The sequence below is a fragment of the Arvicola amphibius genome, chromosome 3 (assembly GCF_903992535.2).
Source record: "Arvicola amphibius chromosome 3, mArvAmp1.2, whole genome shotgun sequence".
NCBI lineage: Eukaryota > Metazoa > Chordata > Mammalia > Rodentia > Cricetidae > Arvicola > Arvicola amphibius.
Window position 1 is genome coordinate 28,821,013 of NC_052049.1, and position 20,987 is coordinate 28,841,999.

The window sequence follows — 20,987 nt, forward strand, 5'->3', positions numbered from 1 at the left end:
GCAGAGGCAGGGAGAGCTCTGGGCATGAGGCCAGCCTTGTCTATGTAGTGAGGTCCAGGTCAGCCAGTGCTACACAGGGAGATCTATCTCAAATCCCCCAAGCTCTCAGAGACTAAGGGACATAGCTAATACAGCTCAGCCCATGTTCAGCCTATAGTTCCAGTCCACACATTTTTTGTTCTCTTTATACTGCAAAATGGTCTTGGGATAGATGCTAAGCATGATGGCCTGGCTCTTGCCCTATGCTTTGGAGCATCTCCAAACACTCCAGTACAGAGGCAGAGGCTCTCTGTGTTCAAATAGAAGGGACCATTCCTGTATTAAGACAAAGAGGAGCATATTCATGGAAATAGGAACCCAAATTATACATAAGTCTAAGAAAATTTTCCCCTCTATCACAGACATATTCCTTAACAATATTTGTATACTTGAATGTCTTTAATCCCCTCAAATGAAAGGACTGCAGGCAGCAAAATGAATCCTTTATTAGTTACAATTCATACATACATATTGGTTTAATAATTTAAAATGAGGACTCAGTTTATTCTTAGAAATGATGCAGGCACTATTGACTTTTTCTAGATTAAAAACCTCCAGGTGTCATTGCATTTCTTCTTTGTTTCTATCATATTTTCATAGAAAAATGCATTTTTAAGCACAATTCCTAGGTTAGCTACTGAATGAAAGCTTGTCCCTTTATCATAGGCTTACCTCTCCCTGCTCAAAGATTTTGGAAGCTCTTTACCCAACTAGAGAGAAACAACAGACTTTGTTTGTAGGTTGGCTTATCTGTCTGGAACCGTCTCACTACGTAATCTAAGTTGGCCTGGAACTCAAGATCCTCTTGCCTCAGCTTTCCAAGTGATAGGATACAGGCTTGGCTTTATAAAACTATTTCTGTTGTTGTTGTTGTTGTTGTTGTTGTTGTTGTGATGTTGTTGCTTTCGAGACAGAGTTTCTCTGTATAGCCCTGGCTGACCTAGAACTTGTTCTGTAGACCAGGCTGGGCTCGAACTCACAGAGATCCACCTGCCTCTGCCTCCCAAGTGCTGGGATTAAAGACATGTGCCATCACCACCACCTGGCTTATAAAACTACTTTTAAGGGCAAAATTTTTTAGTAGTAAAGATCATAATGAGACAACACAATAAACACAAAGGAATGATTATATTAAAAGAAAAAAAAAAAAAAAAACGCCGGGCGGTGGTGACACACGCCTTTAATCCCAGCACTCGGGAGGCAGAGGCAGGCGGATCTCTGTGAGTTCGAGACCAGCCTGGTCTACAAGAGCTAGTTCCAGGACAGGCTCCAAAGCTACAGAGAAACCCTGTCTCGAAAAACCAAAAAAAAAAAAAAAAAAAAAAAGAAGAAGAAAGAAAAAAAAAAGAAAAGAAAAAAAAAAAAAAAGAGCCAGGAGGGAAGGACATAAAAACCAGAATTTTTTTGTGTGCTAAGACGAATGTATACTAATCGCTTTAAGGGGGGGAAAATAACAAAGCTGTTAGCATACACCATTAACATTGAAAAAAAATCCAGGTGCTGAATCAGCAGTTCATTGTTGGGTCTTCACCAAACAAGAATTCATATTTAATGCTCACTAAAAGTCATATATAATATACTCATCAATAGCATTGCCCATTATGACAAAAAATGAGAGCCTCTCAAATGCCCATCCACAGAATAGATAAGTTATAGTTTATCCAGACAATAAGATACAGCAACGAGACTGCATGCTGGACAACCGCTAGCCACCATGGACAAATCTCAGACTGAACGTTGAATGAACGAAGCTATACACAGAAGTGTACATGTTGGATTACTCCTTTTACAAGAGCTTTAGACTTTGACGGGACTGAAGAATGAGACCCAAAGTGCCCATAATGAAGATCGGGGCAGGGAGAAAAGAGTAGTAACTGGAGGCATTGTGAAGGGATCTTTCAGGAGACCTGACCCTGTCCCATGTCTTTGCAGGGGTGTTGGCTTCATGGCTGTGCAGCTTGTAAAATCCTATCTATATATCTGCGTATGGTCAGTTTTCTACACCACTCTAATATTAGGTATCAACAGTTTTTTTAAAAGATAAAACTCCAATAAGAAAGCCCCTGAAATCCTCTTATATACATGAGCTTTTGTTTTCTCCCTGCCAATCACTTGCGTGTTCTGATGGCTTTTCCCACACTCATCTTGTGTTGTCTGCAGAATTCATTCATCTACCAATCCCATACCGCCAGTGCTTACTCTACCCCAGAGATGTCAGCTTCTGGGGTTACAGCCTTAAGAAGGCCTGGCCTTGGGCCCTGTGTAGTTCTGAGAGGTTAGAGGAAATAAGCATGAGCCTGTAATTAGCACAGCAAGATGTGCTAAGTGGTGTCTGTATAATATGTGATGAGAACACAGAAGATTAAGGATCTGCCTGTTGACAGAGAAAGAGGGAAGAGAGAGTCTAGGTGAAGGGAAAGGATCTAACAGACGGCAAAAAGTAGATGAAAGCCAAAGGAAAACAGAGCTGGAAAACACAGTAAGAAATGGAGATGCTGAGGCACCCTCCTCAGAGCTCAGAGCGAATGGGCTGTGCACTGGAGGCAGAAGTGGGAGGGGGACCTGATCGTGATCTGCCTTGAAGGACTTCGTCCTGAAGGACAGGAGATGCTTCAGCTGGCAGGTAACAGGCTATACAATGAACTCAGGAAGCGGGTGATGTGAATTAAAAGGCAGTCCAAATAATGGTGAGCATCTGAACTAAGGTGGAGACCACATGAATATAGGAGAGAGGGTAAATCTAGAGCACTGGAGAGATGGTGCATCCCTAAGACGTGTTACCCTGATGTAGACACAAAGCCTGCAGAATTTCAGCTTTCAGAGTGGAACCTAACAGAAGAGTGAGCTGGGGGAAAAATGGATCTAAGAGCCACTAGAGACATCCCACATGTTTTGACAAGCAAAGGTGTTAAGTATGGTAGCCTGTGTGACAAACCACTAACGTTTCTTGTAACAACCACCTGTCTCCACTCTCAGTTACCAACCTTACCAGAGCCCATTCCAGCTCACGTGGTTCCTTCCTAATTCAAAGCCTCTTACCTCCCCTTCCCATGGCATCCTGCATACAGTATCCCTCAACGTATATAGATAACAAAAAAACCTGTCTATCATTCAATAATCTTTGCTTCTTACCCACCAGAGGCATACAAGTATCTATATCATTTCTATTTAGTATCTGTGGTGGTTTGAAGGAAAATGGCCCCTAAAGGGAGTGGCACTATTAGGAGGTTTTGCTGAAGAAGGTGTGGCCTTGTTGGAGGAAGCATGTCACTATGGGGCAGGCCTTGAAGTCTCCTTTGCTCAAGTTTCACTCAGTGTGGCATTCAGTCTACTTCCTCTTGCCTGCACTATCAGCTCAAGCACAATGTCTGCCGGCACACCTCCATGTCCGACCGTGATGGTAATGGACTAATCCTCTGAAACTGTAAGCTGCCACCTCAATTAAATGTGTTCCTTTATAAGAGTTATGGTGCTGATCGTGTCTCTTCAGAGCAGCAGAAACCCTAACTAAGACAGTATCTTTCTTCCAAAGGAAAATTAAAGGCTAATAAACATGTACTTTTCCCGCCTGAAGCAGTTTCCCTTTAATGGGCTCCAGTAGAGTCTGTCAGTGAGTTCACACACGAGGTCAACTCCACCTAGCTTCAGACACAGAGGGAAGTTGGCAAGTCTGAGGCTTTTCATCTATCCAGTCTCCAGCTACATATGGAAGACAGTAAGTGAACTACTGCCCAAATGGTATCCTACTTTAAAAACTACTTTAAGTTTAAAAAAGAAATAGCCTTATGAGTTAATAATACACTTGTCCACTAGAGGTCTCCCGATTACCAAAGATGCCAGCTTTCTAGTGAGAAATGCTTTCTGTCTTGCCTCCCCTCCTGTTTTCTTTCTCCTTCCTCCTCCTTCTTTTTCCTCACTTCTTCCTCACTGCCCCTAAGGCCCAGACCCCACTTCAGATTAGCAATTCTCCTCCAACCTTAGCTTCTCTTCCAGCCTGGCTTGCCTGCGAGCAGCTCCCTCCTTAGAGATGGGCAGAACAAACCTAGGGAATGCAAAACTCTGCTCCATACTTAACCTCTCCCTACCAAGCCTATCAAGACATCCTGACCTCACAACCTGTTTAAGAATCAAGCCATTCCTCACTCCCTCCTCTGTCCTGCACCATCATTACCCGGGCACAGGAGGACCCTTGTCTGCTTCTGTCCCTACAGTGCACCTTGAACATGGCAGCCAGAGAGAACCATATAAAACATGGAAGCGGAACAGGATCCAGCGCTGGAGAGGTATTATTTATTCAGAATAAAGCACAGAGCTCCAGAGCAGCCTGTGAGGCCATCTATTTGCATGGCTTTTATGTCTCCGGCCTCATTCCTTCCAGAACCTTCTTTGCTCACTTCTCTAACTCTATATTTGCTCTCTTGCTCCCCTAGCCAGGCCAGGAATGTTCCCCTAATAGCCTGCACACTGGCTTTCTGCCCCATCTCTGAATTTCCTCTCTGCATGGCTCCTCGCCCAGCCCACTCCCTTCCTATGGGCTCAGATGTTACCTCGATGCAACCCTGACCACTGCACTGATTGCTGACAGCCACCGCTCTACTCAGAGGGTCCCACGTGTCTTGCTTGCTCTTTTTCTTTCTCTCATGTCACAAAACTTTCTAATGTGTTAGAAAATGTACCCATTTTTACGCTGACTGGCTATTGTCTGTCTTTCCCAAATAGAAGAGAAGGTCTGTGACAAGCGCTCTTACCCTGCTGCTGTTTTTGGTGGTGGTGGTGGTGGTGGTGGTGGTGGTGGTGGTGGTGGTGGTGGTGGTAGTAGTAGTGGTGGTGGTTTTGGCTTTTTTTCTTTCACTTCTACATCCTAAGGACCTGTCCACTATATAGCATGGAAAGGGGACTGCAGAAATACTCAGTGAGCACTTGCTAAAAGAATCTGCTGCCACATTCCATTGGCCTCTCCCAGCCAAAACTTCTCTATCAGGAATGAACTATTCTGGGTTCATTTCTATTGCTGCGATTAAATAGCCTGACAAAATGCAACTTTGAGAAGGAATAAGCATTCATACGGGTCATAATTCCATTACCGCAGGAAAGGCCAAACAGGAAATTGAATCATCATAGCCACACATGCACAGCCAAGAGCAGAAAGGAGTAGATGCACGGATCCCTGCTGGCTCTCGGCTAGCTCTCTTCTCTATATGCTTCAGGATCCCCTGCCTAGAAAGTGGTACCACCACCATGGGCTGTGCCTTCATCCAATCAGAACAATCCCTCAAAGATGTGCCCCTAGGTCAAACTGATCTAGATAATTCCTCATTAAGATTCTCTTCCCAGGCTGGGCGGTGGTGGCACACACCTTTAATCCCAGCACTCGGGAGGCAAAGGCAAGCGGATCTCTGAGTTTCAAGCCAGCCTTAGTTCTAGGACAGCCAAGACTATATAGAGAAACCCTGACTCGGGAAATAAATAAATAAGCAAGATTCTCTCCCCAGGTAATTCGAGGTGGTGTCGGGTTGACAGCAACAGCCAAAGCCGAGCAGCACAATCACTCATTGGTCCCCACTTGTCCCTCTGGATCCACTGTGAGCTTCCAGTCTGTCTGGTATTCAGCCTACGCCTTGAACCAGGCGCTCTCCTAACTTCTGCTTGAGCAGAGCCAAGGGGAGGCACTGTCAGGGAGCATGAGGTCCAGAGCATAGTAATGTCAGGTTCTGTGGTCCTCAGCCTCTCTTCCCTTCTATACAAAACTTCTAAACACTGGTTCTCTTAAGGCCCCCCCCCATGTGAGGGCCAGCAGCAATGGTGCACCTGTTTTCATCTCCAGGGTTATTTAATGGTCATGTTGTCTTCCTTCAGCTATAATCAGTCCTTTTAAAGGAGTCCCTTTGGAAGAGTGCTCAATTACCAGTGATAATATCCAGAGCTATGACTAATAAAATCATAACCATAAACCAGTCCATGAAGGTGGATACAGCCCATCTGTTTTTGTGGATTTAAACATCCAAAGCTTCCTCCAAGCCTACAGAGTCCATTCCAACAACCAAAACATAGCCGGTCATTCATTGACTTGGAAATTTTTCTGACCACTCTTTCAGATCTCTCTGTTTATTTTTGCAACACATTACACATTTTAACTTGGCCCTATTTAAAGATGACCTTCTGTATTTGTTGATCTTGGCTCTGGGGCTGACTATGTATTTGGCCTTTGCTTTGTTTTAGGCTGGTTGTCTCCTGGCATAGCAACCAGGCAATGCCTAAGATTCTCAACAACTGGGCCAGATAAAGAGCTCATGCTTACGCCTTGAAAACTCTACTGGATAGCTTACAACGAGAGCATGCATGTCTTTCTATAATGTCTGTAATTCATAAACTCATCAAATACATTTGTCTGACATAATAGTAACATCCCTGATGATAAAAAAAATGAGTAAACTACATCCCTGTCATCTAGGAGCTCATGATACAAAGACTGAAGATGTGGACCGTTGGCAAATGGGGAGCACCCCATTTCTAACAGGGAAATGAGTATAAAACAGCCAGATACTGAAGGTGATGCTGATGGACTCTCCAACGGGGGCACTGCTTGCCATCAGAAGCCAACTTTCTCCAGCCTAAAGAAAGAAAATTCTGGATTTCATAGGACTTCAGACATTTTAGTGGTTAAAAGAACTCTAAAAGCCAGAAATCTATAGAGATGTAAACCAAAATGGATATTGCACAAAAGGCATCCACCTTCTGAAAATATTTCATTTCTGAATCTGAAATTTAAATTCTTGAAAGCAGACGTGGTGGCGCACGCCTTTGATCCCAGCACTTGGGAGGCAGAGGCAGGTGGATCCCTGCGTTCAATGCCAGCCTGGTCTACAGAGTGAGTTCTAGAACATCCAGGACTATACAGTGAAACCCTGTCGTAAACAGAAGAGAAAAAAAAAAAACTTGTAAAATTTTGGTTGTGAGCTTAGCTTTTAGCAGCTGGGCCATCTCTTCCCCTCACCAGCTGCAGCACTCAAAAAATTGGGCCCTGTACCTTGCCTGGGCATCACAGTAGAACTGGCCCCACCCCTACTCATTGCTGCAAGAGATGAGCTGGGGGCAGTTGGGGGCAATGCTGGAGAGCTCATCTTGGTGGTGAGGACAGGGGAAAGCTAGTGGGCTAACCACCCCTGCAACTACTCAGACCCAGAACCAAGGCTATGAGTTGGCCCACCCCAACATCCACCCCACCTGTGATCTGCTGGAGCATGTGAAGGGGTCAGTCCTGCAGACCCCAAGCTGCAGGATCTCCATGACAATGACGGCCCAGCACTGATAGTGTAGCAGAAACCAGAGGCCTCGAACCAGACCAAGGACTCTTTACAAGTAAATATATGTGGATAAAAGGGTGTACTGTGTGACTCACTCTGTCTATGGCTTCCACGATGAGATTTCTTTTCCTTTCTTTTTTTTCTTTTCTTTAGTCTTTTTCTCTTAAATTGTGTTGTATTTGGGGGTGGGTTGCAAGGGCAGAGGGCAGATATGAAGGGACGGGGAAATGAATAGGGCTGAAATGCATGACGTGAAAGACACAAAGAATAAATAGAGAGTTTCAAAGAAAATTAATCAAAAAGAAACCAACAGCAATAACAACAAAAGCATCTTGAATATCTATTTTCTAAAATCTCACTTATTGGCAACAATTATTTTAAAAACATAAGTATTGGGGAAACTTTATTTCCTTTGCTTTCATTTCATGCTTTAATCTCAGACTACAATTTATAATTATCGTAAGTACAAAATAAAGGAAAAGGCTGTATTTGGATGTAAGGTTCAGTCAACCCACGGTACAAATAAAACCTTTATGAACTAAGTACACAGATGTGAGTATGCATCTCAGGACATCATTAGCCCTTCCCAAGCCAAATAACAAAACCCTACGGAATGCTCACAGTCAAGACAGCATGGCCAGTATTGGCTCAGTGAGGTCACCAGAGCTGCGGCTGTAAAAATAGAGAAGGAACAGGGCACAGCACAAAGTCCAGTTCCTTTTAATTCTAGGTTTGAAGACACTGGCACACGACTAGAATGTTTATTTCAAGTGAGAGACTACTCACTGCACCCTCAAAATTATCCTATACCTAATTAGTATGATGTCCAAGAAATCAGAAGTACATATACTTAAGGATTATCTAATAGTATGAAGTGTCCACATATAAGCAAGGAGTCCTCTAGAGCCTGTTCTTTTACATCTATAACTCAAAATACTTGTCCAGAAGAAAGTAGCATGTATATCATAAAATATCCATTTTTCTATTGGCTCTGTAGTTAAATGGTTGACATACAGTTTACTGTGAAAGTTTTGGTTCACACCGGTTTCACACAAAGTTCATCAAAAATCAATGAATTCTCAGCTTTTTTAACCTTTTAATCAACAATATCAAATATTCAGAAGGGTGATCCTAGAGCAGCATTTATCTCATCAAGGCTAACACTTAATACGTCATACAAAAGTGTTATATATAGCAACCTCCTCTGGACTGAAAGACTTCATGCTGGAAGGAAGCTCATTAAAATGAAGGAAGTTTTAAAGAGACCTATTAAGGCCCAGGAAATAAACAAAAAACAAAAACAAAACCTCGCCAAGTCTCAAGGAGTTCCTGAAATTTACCAGATTCACAAGGCCCCTCCCGCCCCAATGTTATGTTATATTAGTAAGGACTGTTGAGAAGATTCTCTAACCTGTCAGGCTCTCTACAAGTCAGGGAGAGAGCTCCAGGGCTCCAACTCTTATGAGTCATCACCCACGCTGCAATGCACTTTTGTGGATAAAGCTGCCTTTGAACGGTCTATGCTCCGGTAAGTAACCCCTACCCATATTCCCGTAAGTAACTCCAATAAACTCTCCGGTTCATCAAGCTAGATGTCAGTGGTATCATCACTCTGCTCCACCTTCGCTCCCCTACCCGGATGGAGGCGACATTTGTTCACACCTCCCCATGAAAAGTGTCACGCAACACAAGGTAAGCGTTTTGAGAGACTAAGACAGTCCTTACATAAAATACTGATCTCTTTCCATCACTCACTTCCAAGATAATCTGTCAAAGCCTGTATAATAATAAGCCAGCTTGCTAATTCAAAACATCTTAAGATTCTTAAATTCTTCCATCCATTTGTTGAAAGGGTGCCAATGACTTATTGCTTTGCATACAAATAGCTTTTTCTGACATCACTACATGTACCAACATACACATGCCTTTTTAAAACAATGGCTTATTATGACCACTTTGTTCTACAGTCCTACTGCTAAACTGATAGCATGTCCTTCACAGCCCATCAGGGCCAGCAACATTTTTGATGATCTACATAGTTCTTTATATAACATCTGGAGAAAGGATAAAATCAAAAGACAAAACTTGAAATAGATTTCAAATTGATGTCTGACTTGCTTTATTCCTAATGGCCTATAATACCAAAGAGCATAAAAGACCATCTTTAAATTTTTTTTAATTCTGACTTTGCTTACAATTGTTTTACATATATTTTACATTTTTTAAAAAATGAAAGTAAATCAGATAAAGATATAAGCCATTAGTTTACACATCTATTTAAGGCAAGGCAAAACAAAGCGTCCTTATGATTATGAAACACAGCATTGAAGTGTAACTGGGCTGAGCCTGATGGCACAGGCCTGCAACTCCACCTACTTTGAAGGCTGAGTCAGGAAACTCATTAATTATAGATCTCTTTAATCCAAGCTCCCTAGGATACAGAGAAACTCCAGGACTAGGCTGGGAGATTTAGTAAAAAAGAAGGTTAGGGATATAGCCCAGAGGTAGAGCACTTGCCTAGCATGCCCAAGGTCCTAAGTTCAATCACAGTGCTACAAGTTAAGAAGCAAAAACAGGGGCTGGAGAGATGGCTCAGTGGTTAAGAGCACCGTCTGCTCTTCCAAAGGTCCTGAGTTCAATTCCTAGCAGCCGCATGGTGGCTCACAACCATCTGTAATGAGATCTGGCGCCCTCTTCTGGCATGGAGGCAGAATGTTGTATACATAATAAATAAATAAATAAATAAATCTTTAAAAAAATTTAAAAAAAAAAAAAGAAGCAAAAACAAAACTATGAACTTCCATTCTTGACCTTATGACCAACTTTTCTGTTCTGTGAGAGGGGAGCCTCACTGCTTGGCATATAGAGCATGCTGGCACTGAATGTATTATCCTCTCCAGACTACTCAGTGATGGGGTTGCAAGCATGTGCCACCATATCCACTTTGCCACTCTCTTCTGATGACTGAGTAGATTACTCTTATAAATAGAGGAAAATTTCATTTCATTGATAGAATTTTGTATATGCTTTGATAATTTTGTACATGAATACATTATTTAGGTTATTTCTACCACCACCCCCATCCAGTTTCTTTCTCCCCCTCCCTCTTGTATTTATGACCTCTTCTTCTGAAACTGTTACAGATAGATAGATAGACAGATAGATAGATAGATAGATAGATAGATGATAGATAGATAGATAGACAGACAGACAGACAGACAGTAGGTAGGTAGGTAGGTAGGTAGGTAGGTAGGTAGATAGATAGATAGATAGGTAGGTAGGTAGATCCTACTGAGTCCATTTGGTGTTTTTTGAGTATACACATGTTTAGGGCTGACCAGTTGAAACTGCATAATAATATATCAGGGGTCACTTCCCTGACCGCTGATGAACTCTCCAGGTAACAGGTAATTTTTAAACTGGCATTTCTTTCTAGCTAATCGTTTCAGAGACTCACTCACCCCGCATTGTTGCTGACTGCAGTTAGATCCTTCACTCCCGTCTTCAATAAAGCGCTTATAAGATTTTCTGGAATTCCACACAGCCCAAAACCTACAAAACCCAACAGGGAAACCATCTGTGCAGAGGTAATGCTCTTTCAAGATACATATGTTATTATTCTCAATAAAAGAGAAAAGTCACAAAGCATTTTGTTAAACATAATAAGCAAAATACACAACTATACCTTATCAATTCACTAAAGAGCCATCAGTCATATTACCAGATCTCAAAGTTTCAAACCATTACATATCACCAGACACCACTGACAAGGCTTTGAACAAGTTAAGGCCAAATGTAATCAGTTTATATATGACATGTGTACTATTATCCCTCTTTATAATACAAACCATATCCAGTTGTTTATTTAAGCGTGCATTTTTATACATCTGAGTTAGTGTATTTTACAGAACTAGAACCCTAAGCCAATAACTTTCATTTCATAGATCTTTAAAGTTATTCCAAGAGTGTAGGATTTAAGATGGACATTTAATAACTTCTCAATTTGAATGAATAAACAAAGACAAGCCGTAAAATAAGTCTTGATTCTGTGTATAAGGATCAGGAAGTTAAGTGTAATTAAGTCTGAGGCAGTGATTACAAAAGACATCCCAAAGAAGTAGCAGAAACAGAATTGGGGGGAGGGGCTCAATGACAGAGAGACCCTATGCTTTTCAGCTCAAGAAATAAGGAGCAATACAGAATGCTTGGAGCAGTGGTTCCCAACCTTCCTAATGCTGCGACCCTTTAATACAGTTCCTCATGTTGTTGTGACCTCAACCACAAAATGATTTCATTGCTATTTCATAACTGTAATTTTAATACTGTTATGAATCATAATGTCAATATCTGTGGTTTCCAGTGCTCTTAGGTGACCCCTGTAAAAGGGTCACAACCCATAGGCTGAAAGCCACTGGGCCGGAGTAACTGACAAGATGAGGCATGTGTTTCAAGTTCACCAGCATTCCCAGGGATTCAGGGTTCCATCACAGCTCCCGATAAGACACTAGCACATGAACCTCCCCTCTGGCTTCTCGGGTAAAATCAGGAGAAAATGGAAAGGAAACCTGCAGCAGCGCCTCTCAGGAAGAGACTGGAACAGAGTGTCACGCGTGCCATGGGAAGGACAGTGAGTGAGAGGTAAATGGCAGAGAACTGGGGCTTTGAATCTCTATAGCTTTGTCACATGACCCTCAGAAGAGAAGCCGGCGTCCCTTTACTTACCGCCAACCAGCAAGGTTGCACCATTAGGAATATCTTTGACAGCTTCCACCGGATCTGTGTAAAATTTGGTGTGGCGACGGGTACTGACAGAAAAGTAGCGGACACACCCCTGGAACGTTAAAAACATTTCCAGTGAACAATCATGTGCAGCTTCACTTTACACGAGAAACAAATGGTCCCATATACGGGTAGATATACGTGTGTGTGCGTATATGTGCATCTCTGTGATAAGTTCATTAATCCTTTTTAGCATCTTTGTGTTTTTAATTAGCAAACACGATATGTTTATGGTACGTAGCATCACATTCTGATACACGTAGACATTACAAAATGACTACCTGGAGCTTTCTAACACGGCATCACTTCACATCACTCTCTGCGGTAAGAATACTTCACAGCTGCTCAAGAGTCTTCCAGGATGGCTACCGCTACTGCTCATCACCACGCATATGATAGATTTCCTAAGTTACTTCTCTTATCGAGCTGAAACGTAGTGTCCTTGGACCGATATTTTCCCAATTCCTTCACTTTCGGACCTCTGGAATGTCATTTTACTTCTGATACAATTCTATCTGTGAAGAGTTGGGCGTTAAATGGTTTATCTTTGACAGGATGGATATGCCCTACTGAGAGGCTCTCACCAGGGTCCCTTGAGATCTACATCTTCTATTACACGGGGTGGGGGAAGTCCAGCTGGGTCACACAACCACCACCCAAAAGAACAAAAGTAGATAACTTGCCGGGCGGTGGTGGCGCACACCTTTAATCCCAGCACTTGGGAGGCAGAGGCAGGTGGATCTCTGTGAGTTCAAGGACAGCCTAGTCAACAGAGAGAGTTCTAGGACAGGCTCCAAAGCTAAAAAAAGGAAGGAAGGAAGGAAGGAAGGAAGGAAGGAAGGAAGGAAGGAAGGAAGGAAGGAAGGAAGGACGAAAAAGAAAAAAGAAAAGAAAATGTTTTTTAAAAAAGTGGAGAGCTCGCATCATATACTGGGATGTAAATCCACAATATTAGTGTCCTCAGTCACCCATCTCTCACAGTAACCTAGCTTTCTAGTCAACTGATAAATACTGAGAACCTACCTGCACCAAGTTCTGAGCCATTTATCTAATCCACACTATGGTAGGACTACGGCTCTCTGGGGAAGTACAGTGTGGTTAGTCCCAAGTGCTGGGAGAACTCTAAAGAGACAAGTGAGGAGCAGCATGCCAGAGGGCTCACTTCCCTGTGCCACTATCCCAGAAGCTGAAGGCAAAGCAGCAAACTGTCACTACAGGGAGGAGAACTACGATCTGTAGAGGAGTTGTCACCTCCACAGTCCACCTCAGACCTGGGTCCCCGTATCAACACTGTTGAGACGTGGAAGGACTTTCATGAGGTGTGTGAGCTTGTGTAGAGGCAGGAATGCTACCGGCTTCCTTCTTGCAGGAGCGAGCAAGTTTCTGCTCTTGCTGCACTGACCTGCTGGCTGTCAAAGCCAGGCTTTTCCTGAGTGAGGCTACCTATCCTGCACAGCCGCTTGTCCTTCTGCTCCTCTGCAATGTTGTAAAGCAGCACAATGCTCTCGCCAGATACAGTCACCAAACTGTGGGCTTTTGGTCTCTATCTAACTACAAGCTATATGAACTTCTTTTATAATTACCTAGTCTGAAGTGTCTGTTATAATGAGTGATATGGGCCTCAAATGAGTCATCCAGCGATCATTCATGAAGCCAGTTGTGAGTTATTGCCCTGTAAGCTCCATCCACAATATGGGCAAGAGAAAAGGAGGCAATCTATTTTATGGTAACTAATGGCCCATATTAACACAGCCACATTTCCATTATGTGTTTAACCCGAAGAAAGAGGAAGTGGGGAGAATAACAGCTGAACCCTGATATACTGCCATTTTAACAAGCCCGGCTAGAAAGACACACCCACTCGACTCCCCGACAGAACTGCAGACAGCCACAACCTGAGGTGGTCAAGAACCAGAATTCTTTCTTTCCTCCAGAAACTATTTTCATTTTTTTAAGTACCTGTCAATTAGCACAAAAGACCATGTAAAGGGTCCACACAGAGAAAGTCGAATGCGTGCTAAAAAAGGTTGAGGTGACACACATGGTCACATGACTTTTGTCCCTTTAAGTTTCTATTTTGGTCATGGTCAGGTGAGGAGCTTGCGCACTGCCCAAAGCCTGGGACATAAGCAGAGGGAAGGACAAGGACTCTGAAGGACTTAACCACAAAGAAGTTTCTTCCTTTCCCGTCCTCACAAGTAAGGTTTCATTTGCTTCTGTTTTAAACACACACACACACACACACACACACACACACACATGACAGGGGGTGGAGTTAGTTTGGGTCTCAGAAATAAAAAGTATGAAAGATTGAATACACACATGCTGGTCCTGTAATTCCAGCAGAGAGGAGGCTGGCGCAGAATGATTGCTAGCCTGAACTACGTAACAAGTTACAGGTTAGCCTGGGGAAACACCATGCGATTCAGTCTTAAAAAACAAGACCAGAGGGCTGGAGAGAGGGCTTAATGGGTAAGAGCATCTGCTGCTCTTGCCAAGAACCAATGTTGGGCAGCTCACAACTGCTTGTAACTCCAGCTCCAGAGGATCTGATGCTGGCACAAATACACACAGACACATACACACACATACACAATTTTTAAAAAATCTTTAAAAAAAACAAAAGTTTCATCAATTGAATATGTAGGACGTGAGAGTATTCCACACTAAACTTGTGGATGCAATATACTCACAATTTTGGTAAAGACTGAGTGGCAGTCTTAGGTCCTAGCTTCCTGTCACATGGTCCTTCCACCACAATGTGTTTGTCCATGTTTTCTAGAAATCCTCTATTGCTCTGCCTTGTTATTTACACACAACAAATCTTTATGAGAGTCCTGTTCTGTAATGTGTAACTGCTGTCATTATCTCTGTCTCAGAATAAAGAGTCCAGGCCTCAGCAGGATCCGGAAGAAAATGAAAGAATTCATCTACACCCAGACAGGCTGAAAGGTGAGGTCACCTTGAAATGCTTCTCCGTGGAATTCCATAGAGAGCCTGCAGAAGGAAGATTCAGTTCCCCTGTGTACCCCAAAAGCCTTCAAAACACAGAGCCACGGGGCAAGAACCCCATCCCTTTGTAGTAGCTGATAATTAGTGTCGTCACAGCACTAATTACCATCAGCACTAATTACCCAGCAGCTTTTCCCACTCTGAAAAAAAAGAAAGAAAGAAAAGAAGGAAAAAGAGAAAGGAAAGAAACCTGTCAGAAATATTTTAGAAAAGGTGAAGCGGTTCTGGAGATGCAGTTCAGTAGCAAAACGCTTTCCTAGTAAGCAAAGGACCCTGGGTTCAAACTGATGTGGAAGGTTGTTATGGATGTACCCATACAACCAAAATTCAACACTCAGTAAGGTAGGCTGGAGACATGGCTTGCAGATAGTATGTTCATGAGACCATCAGGTGGCGCTCCCAACTGTCTGCGACTGTAGTTCTGAGGGATCCAGTCTGTCACTGTAGTTCCGAGGGATGCTCAGCAGGCACACATGCATGCATGTGGAGCATACAAACTCATGAGGACATACACACGGAGACATAGATAACAGTAAAATCTTAAAAGCAAACAGTAAGGGACATATTTCCAGGGAATGTAATATGAGCCTAAGATCATAAAGAACTTCATAAGCACTTGATTTTTTTCATTATTCATACATGTTAATATTTGTCAATGTATGCTTTATTGGCATTTAATATTTATGTAGTATTTACTAAGAAATCAACTTTTAATAAAACATTTTCTGGTGTCAGAAAATTAGCCACTAATTTTGGGAGACAGTACGATCTAACGTGCCACATGCCCCTGGGGTCAAAAGTACCTTCGTATCAAATTCCAGTTTAACCAGGACTGAACGGATGTGTCAGAATCATTTAACCACTCACTGTGCCTTTGTAGAGAGGTGCTACTTTGGTCAAAGCCAGGTGAGGAGCTTGCACAGTGTCTAAAGATGACAACTGTCCACTGTCTCCCGAGATACAGTTAAAAAATAAGCCCTCTGCCAGACTACAGGAAATTCCTAGGGATGTCGCCCACCTTTGGGAAGTGACGCCTCTTTCTATTCCCAGCTAAGACAGTAAAACCAAGTTGTCATTTATTGCAGTTTAATTTTTAACCTCACCACTCCCTGCCTGCCCTCTCCCCAACCAATGATTTCATACAGAAAATTTGTAACATGACCATCATGTTACAATCAATGTTGCAAAAAATTAATCCGTGTACTATTTCTTTAAGATTTTCAAGCATGGGTCTTAGCTTATAATTACTTTGCCTTTCCTTCACTTGTCCATTCCTTTCATTCTTTCTTCTCCTCGACAACATCTCACTCTGTGGGTCTGGCTAGTCTCAAAGTCCTATCCTTAAGCAATCCTCCTGCCTCAATCCCAAGCAGCTGGAACGGCAAACACACTACTACCCAGCCTTACGTTCATCTCATTAGCAATCCTGTTTGCCAGTCTGCAAAATCGGAGATGACTTGGCAAGCCAGGAACTGGGCGCAGCCAGTGGGGCACTGAGGAAACCCAATGCCCGTGGCTAACTGTACCACAGAGGATCTTCAAAACCTAAAGCCCAGGAAGCACCTTAGGGTCTGCAAAGAGAGCCCCTTACTGGAGCCCCTTTGTTCTCTTAACCCATTTCGCCCCTGCTCCACTATTCACACTGTGTCTCTGAGAGTCAAGAAATACCCAGGTCACTGGCAGTAAACCTAAGATTAGGCAACTGGGGAAAAGTGTATCTCTGATACATCTACCTTTTCTCCTCAGGTAGGCAAGTCTAAAGAGGCTATTTAAGCTACCTAGTTAGCCTCTTCCTTCCAATATAGCGTATATACTAAATGGTGTTTTGAAAAAACAAACTCGGCGGTAGAGAACGCCCGAACAAAGCCCTGGAGAGCCCCGGCAGGACACCTGCAACCCCAGCACTAGAAGCCAAAGGATCAGAAATTGAAGGTCAGCCTGGGCTACACAGTGTTTGAAGCTAGCCTGAGTTTCATGAGATCATTCCTGGAAAAAAAAAAAAAAAAAAAGAAGAAGAAGTTCATGTACCAATGCCAAATAAATAAAAACATAAACAACTTTCTCGTTTGCACAGAGTACCTAAGGGAATGTGGGGGACTTACTCAAGGGATAAGCTTCTCGTGACAAAGTACCTTATTTTCTACTCTCCTACCATTTTGTTGTGATACTAACTTTTGGTATTAAGATTGAGGGAGGAACATAATGATTAAGTTCTTTAAATGAACGAAACAAAATCCTTAAGAATGGAAAATACTTTTCTGTTTAACGTTTCTCCCTTCATCCTCTCTATGCTGACCTTCTTCACGTCCTTTGGCCTAACCTCTAGCGTCTTTCTTACTCCACGGCTGAACCTAAACTTCACCTCATGACTTCCTTTCTAGCTGTTCGCTGCCACGGTTACTTCTTTCCCCCACATCTCTTTCCCTCGTCACCCAACGGTTGAGAATTTGGTGAAATTACACTTTGGGATGAAAATACACCAAACACATTTTAAAAGTGCGCTTTAGATTTTGACTACGTTCTTTACTATTTTGTGAGCATGTGTTTGTTTCTGGGTAGGGAAGGGACGTGTCACAGTGTCCCTGCGGAGGTGAGAGGACAACTTTCAGTTCCCTCTTCTACCATGTAAGTCCTAGAGATCAAAGATGGGTTACCAGACTTAATGAAGCGCCATTATCCGCCATTCCATCGCACTGGCCCCAAACACACTTTTAAAAATATATGTAAGCATTACCTTCATGACAGGGAACTATACACCCAAGAGGTAATGTTATCACCTCGGTGCTGTTGAAGAAATCGTGACACAGGTCAGCATTGTCTACCTTCGTGTCGAAGTTTGGCAAACAGAACTGGGGAAGAGAAGTCATGGAAAGAGGCAAAGAAAACCAGTTAGGAGGAAAAGGTGAATGGGAGCATAAGAGCTTGGCAGGAAGAGTGTGGCATCTCTGCCAAGAGGAATCGATCCATGGTCTGTGTGAATGGATCCACTTAGTACCTTCCAAATCAGAAACCTTGGAGGTGGCACAGCAGTCAGATTTAAAAGTCTCCAGGCAACCCTGAGTCATGCTAGAGTTTCAGACAACGAACTTGCTCACTATTGGGGGGAGGGGGGAAGATAAAGAAAGAAAGAAACGCTTCTTTTTCCTTTTTTCAAGCCAGATGTGGTAAATAAGGCCACACCTGTAATTGCAGCATTCTGCGAGCTGAAGCAAAAGGATCGTGGCTGCCAGGCCTTCCTAGACCTCATAGCAAGACCTGCTTCCCAAAACAAAAACATAAAAGCATTTTTAAATAACTATCTCACTTTACCTGTTGGCCATATTTTAGCTGGAAAACGTTCAAGGTTACTTAAGCTACCCGCAGGTATCTCATGCACATATTAAACGAGTATTCTTTGCGGAGCAGTGTGTGATGTTGAGAGAGACAAAGAACCAGCCTATAACAAGGTCCCAAAGTTACACAAGTTCACAAGTGATACAACTCAACAGAAGTGGGCTGGGAGAATACTCCAGACAGCCTAACTTTGAACCCTGCCACGAACTTTTAATCAGAGACAGCGAAACCCATAATTATAGCTCATCCACCCGCAGGTTTGCTGGCTTGGGAAATGGTTTAATGATTATATTGAAAGTGGGGTAGGCTAGAGGTGAATAAATTATACTCAGACAAACGTGTACTACCAAAAGAATGTTTTCGACCTTGGCCCAAGGACATCCCTGTGTCCTGGTTTTGGCATCTGCTCCATCATTTGCAGAAGGTCAAATTCTCTTTTAATGTCTTATTTATCCAAATTTATATGCAATTACCAAAATGCCTCCCATGAGGAATTTAATAATGCAATACTTCAGTTCTGAAGCATTCCCTAGGACATGTGGGAGAAACTTGATGACTTCTCCAGCAAGAAAATGAGCAACAGGGAAAGAAAGGGGTTCACAGTATACACATGGTGAGCCAGCACATGCCCAGCGCAATGCACTCTTCAGCTCAGAGCTACAATCTGAAACATCACCAAATAAAACACTTCGTTTTCTTGTTCAAAGAAAAGGTTCCTGAGCAAACTGAACCCACCATGGTGAAGCCACCTTCCTGGAGCTGAATTCTTGTCCAGCACTCAGTTCCTTGGCCCCACACTGAAACCCAACCTGAATGTGTGCTTACAGAAAAGACAGTGCACCAGCAAAACCACCCACCACCGGCTGATCCGCTAGGAGGGCATCTCTGGATACTAGCTCGGAGAAGCAGTGGGAGTGTAGTTGGTTAAGGTATTTTTTAAGGACTTTGAAAATTGCACGTCTCTAATCTGAATCTGGGGTTCACCAAGAAACAAGGGCGGCGTTAGCAGACTGCAGCGGAGCACAGCCAGTCCTCCATCCACTTCCAACCGCTTGGCAGGCTAGGCGCCCCGTGACGGAGCGCTCCAGTCCGGGTTCCCCTTTCTACCGCCATATAGGGAAGGGGAGGATGGAGCGGCAGTCCGCCCCCGCCGCACACAGCATCCGCCCACTTGGCGGTGAACTTGAGCCAGCAGCGGTTAACCCGGTCGGGGGTTCTGGGCCTCAGCCGGCGCCGACAGCGACGCCTGCAGCTCCCTCAGGTGGGGCGCAAGCCTCGGTGCGCCGCCCTTACCCGCTCTGCTCCTTCAACCTTCCCAGTCTCTAGGGCGGCGGCCGCCACGGGGACCCTTCCCAAGGGCGTAGGTGGGGAAGCGGGTGGGGGGGGGGGGCAGAGACTCGAGCCCCAGGGGCGCGGGCAGCCCCCAAGTCGCAGCAGCGCTGCACAGAGCCCTGACCGCTGCTCCAGCACTGCACGCCCTGCTTGCCTTCATCTCGCCCCATCGGGGAAACGGATGGAAGAAGCAAAGACAGACAGCCGGACAAACAGACAGACAGACAGCCGTGTCGTGGGCGAGCCTGAAACCCCCCACCGTCTCCGAGCCCGGGGCACGGCGCTGCAGATGCCCGGTCCTCGGCTGGAGGTGGAAGGGATGGGCAGGGCAGAGAACGCGCGCGCCGCTCGCGGCTCGTCCGCGCTTTTCCCGCGCGTGGCCTTCCTCTTTCCCTCCGATTTACCTTGTGCCAGGCGCCCCGCGAGCTGCGGCCGGAGGTGCAGAGCCGGAGGCCGGAGGACAGGAGTTTGAGAGCCGCCATCTTCGGACCCGGGCGCGGGAGGAGAGGTGGAGGAGCGGAGCGCGCGGGAGTGTGTGCGAGCGCCGGTTGCCGGGGCCGCGGCGGCGTCACCGGCTCTGGAGGGAAGGGAAGGCGAGCCTGGGGGCGGGCTGGAGGCTCGACCGCCCGTCCGTGACGTCCTCGGGACCTCGGAGCGGTGCCGCCCCTTGCAGGCTGCTGGCTTGTCAAGGAGCGAGACAGGGAGGGGCCCACGGCTCCGAGTGGGAGAGCGCCACTGGCAGTGCGAGTCCCCGGGGAAGATCCCCAGGCCGGATGTGCCGGGGTTATCTGCGGGCGCCTCCGCTGCCACCGCCGCGCCACCTTAGGCTGGAGGAGGCGCTAGTGTGTGCAAGCCCCTAGCGCCAGGCTTGCGGTGGACCAGGGTTCCAGGTTTGAAGGGGACTGGAGGGTCTCTTGCTGAACTTGTTACTTTTCCAAGACAGCCTGGGGAATGTGTACAGGCACAAAGGGTCACGGATGAAGAGCTTCTCCCAGGTCTAGGCAGCTCATATTTCTAACATTTCTCAAGCACCACCACCACGCTCTTTAAGTCTGGCTTTGGCCTTAAATTCCTCAGAAAACCAGCAGGGTTCTGAGTGACCCTCAGGAGATGTGACCCTCTTAACCGACAGAGGGACAAAATTAGAACTGGGCCCTTGTTCACTCATCAGCGTAGTTTGTGTTCCAG

At 44.6% G+C, this 20,987-nt stretch overlaps 1 protein-coding gene across 1 annotated transcript in view; it reads right to left on the reverse strand.

Moving 5' to 3' along the window:
• Positions 1 to 20,406, reverse strand: part of Oxct1 (3-oxoacid CoA-transferase 1) — a 126,945-nt gene extending 106,539 nt beyond the window's left edge. Inside the window, exons 1-3 of the mRNA XM_038322563.1 lie at positions 20,204 to 20,406; positions 12,066 to 12,174; positions 10,805 to 10,895 (exon numbers count right to left, since the gene is read on the reverse strand). Of these exons, the coding sequence (XP_038178491.1) occupies positions 10,805 to 10,895; positions 12,066 to 12,174; positions 20,204 to 20,281 (278 nt within the window). The 5' untranslated portion in view covers positions 20,282 to 20,406. The remainder of the gene's footprint in view (positions 1 to 10,804; positions 10,896 to 12,065; positions 12,175 to 20,203) is intronic.
• Positions 20,407 to 20,987: the final 581 nt, after the last annotated feature.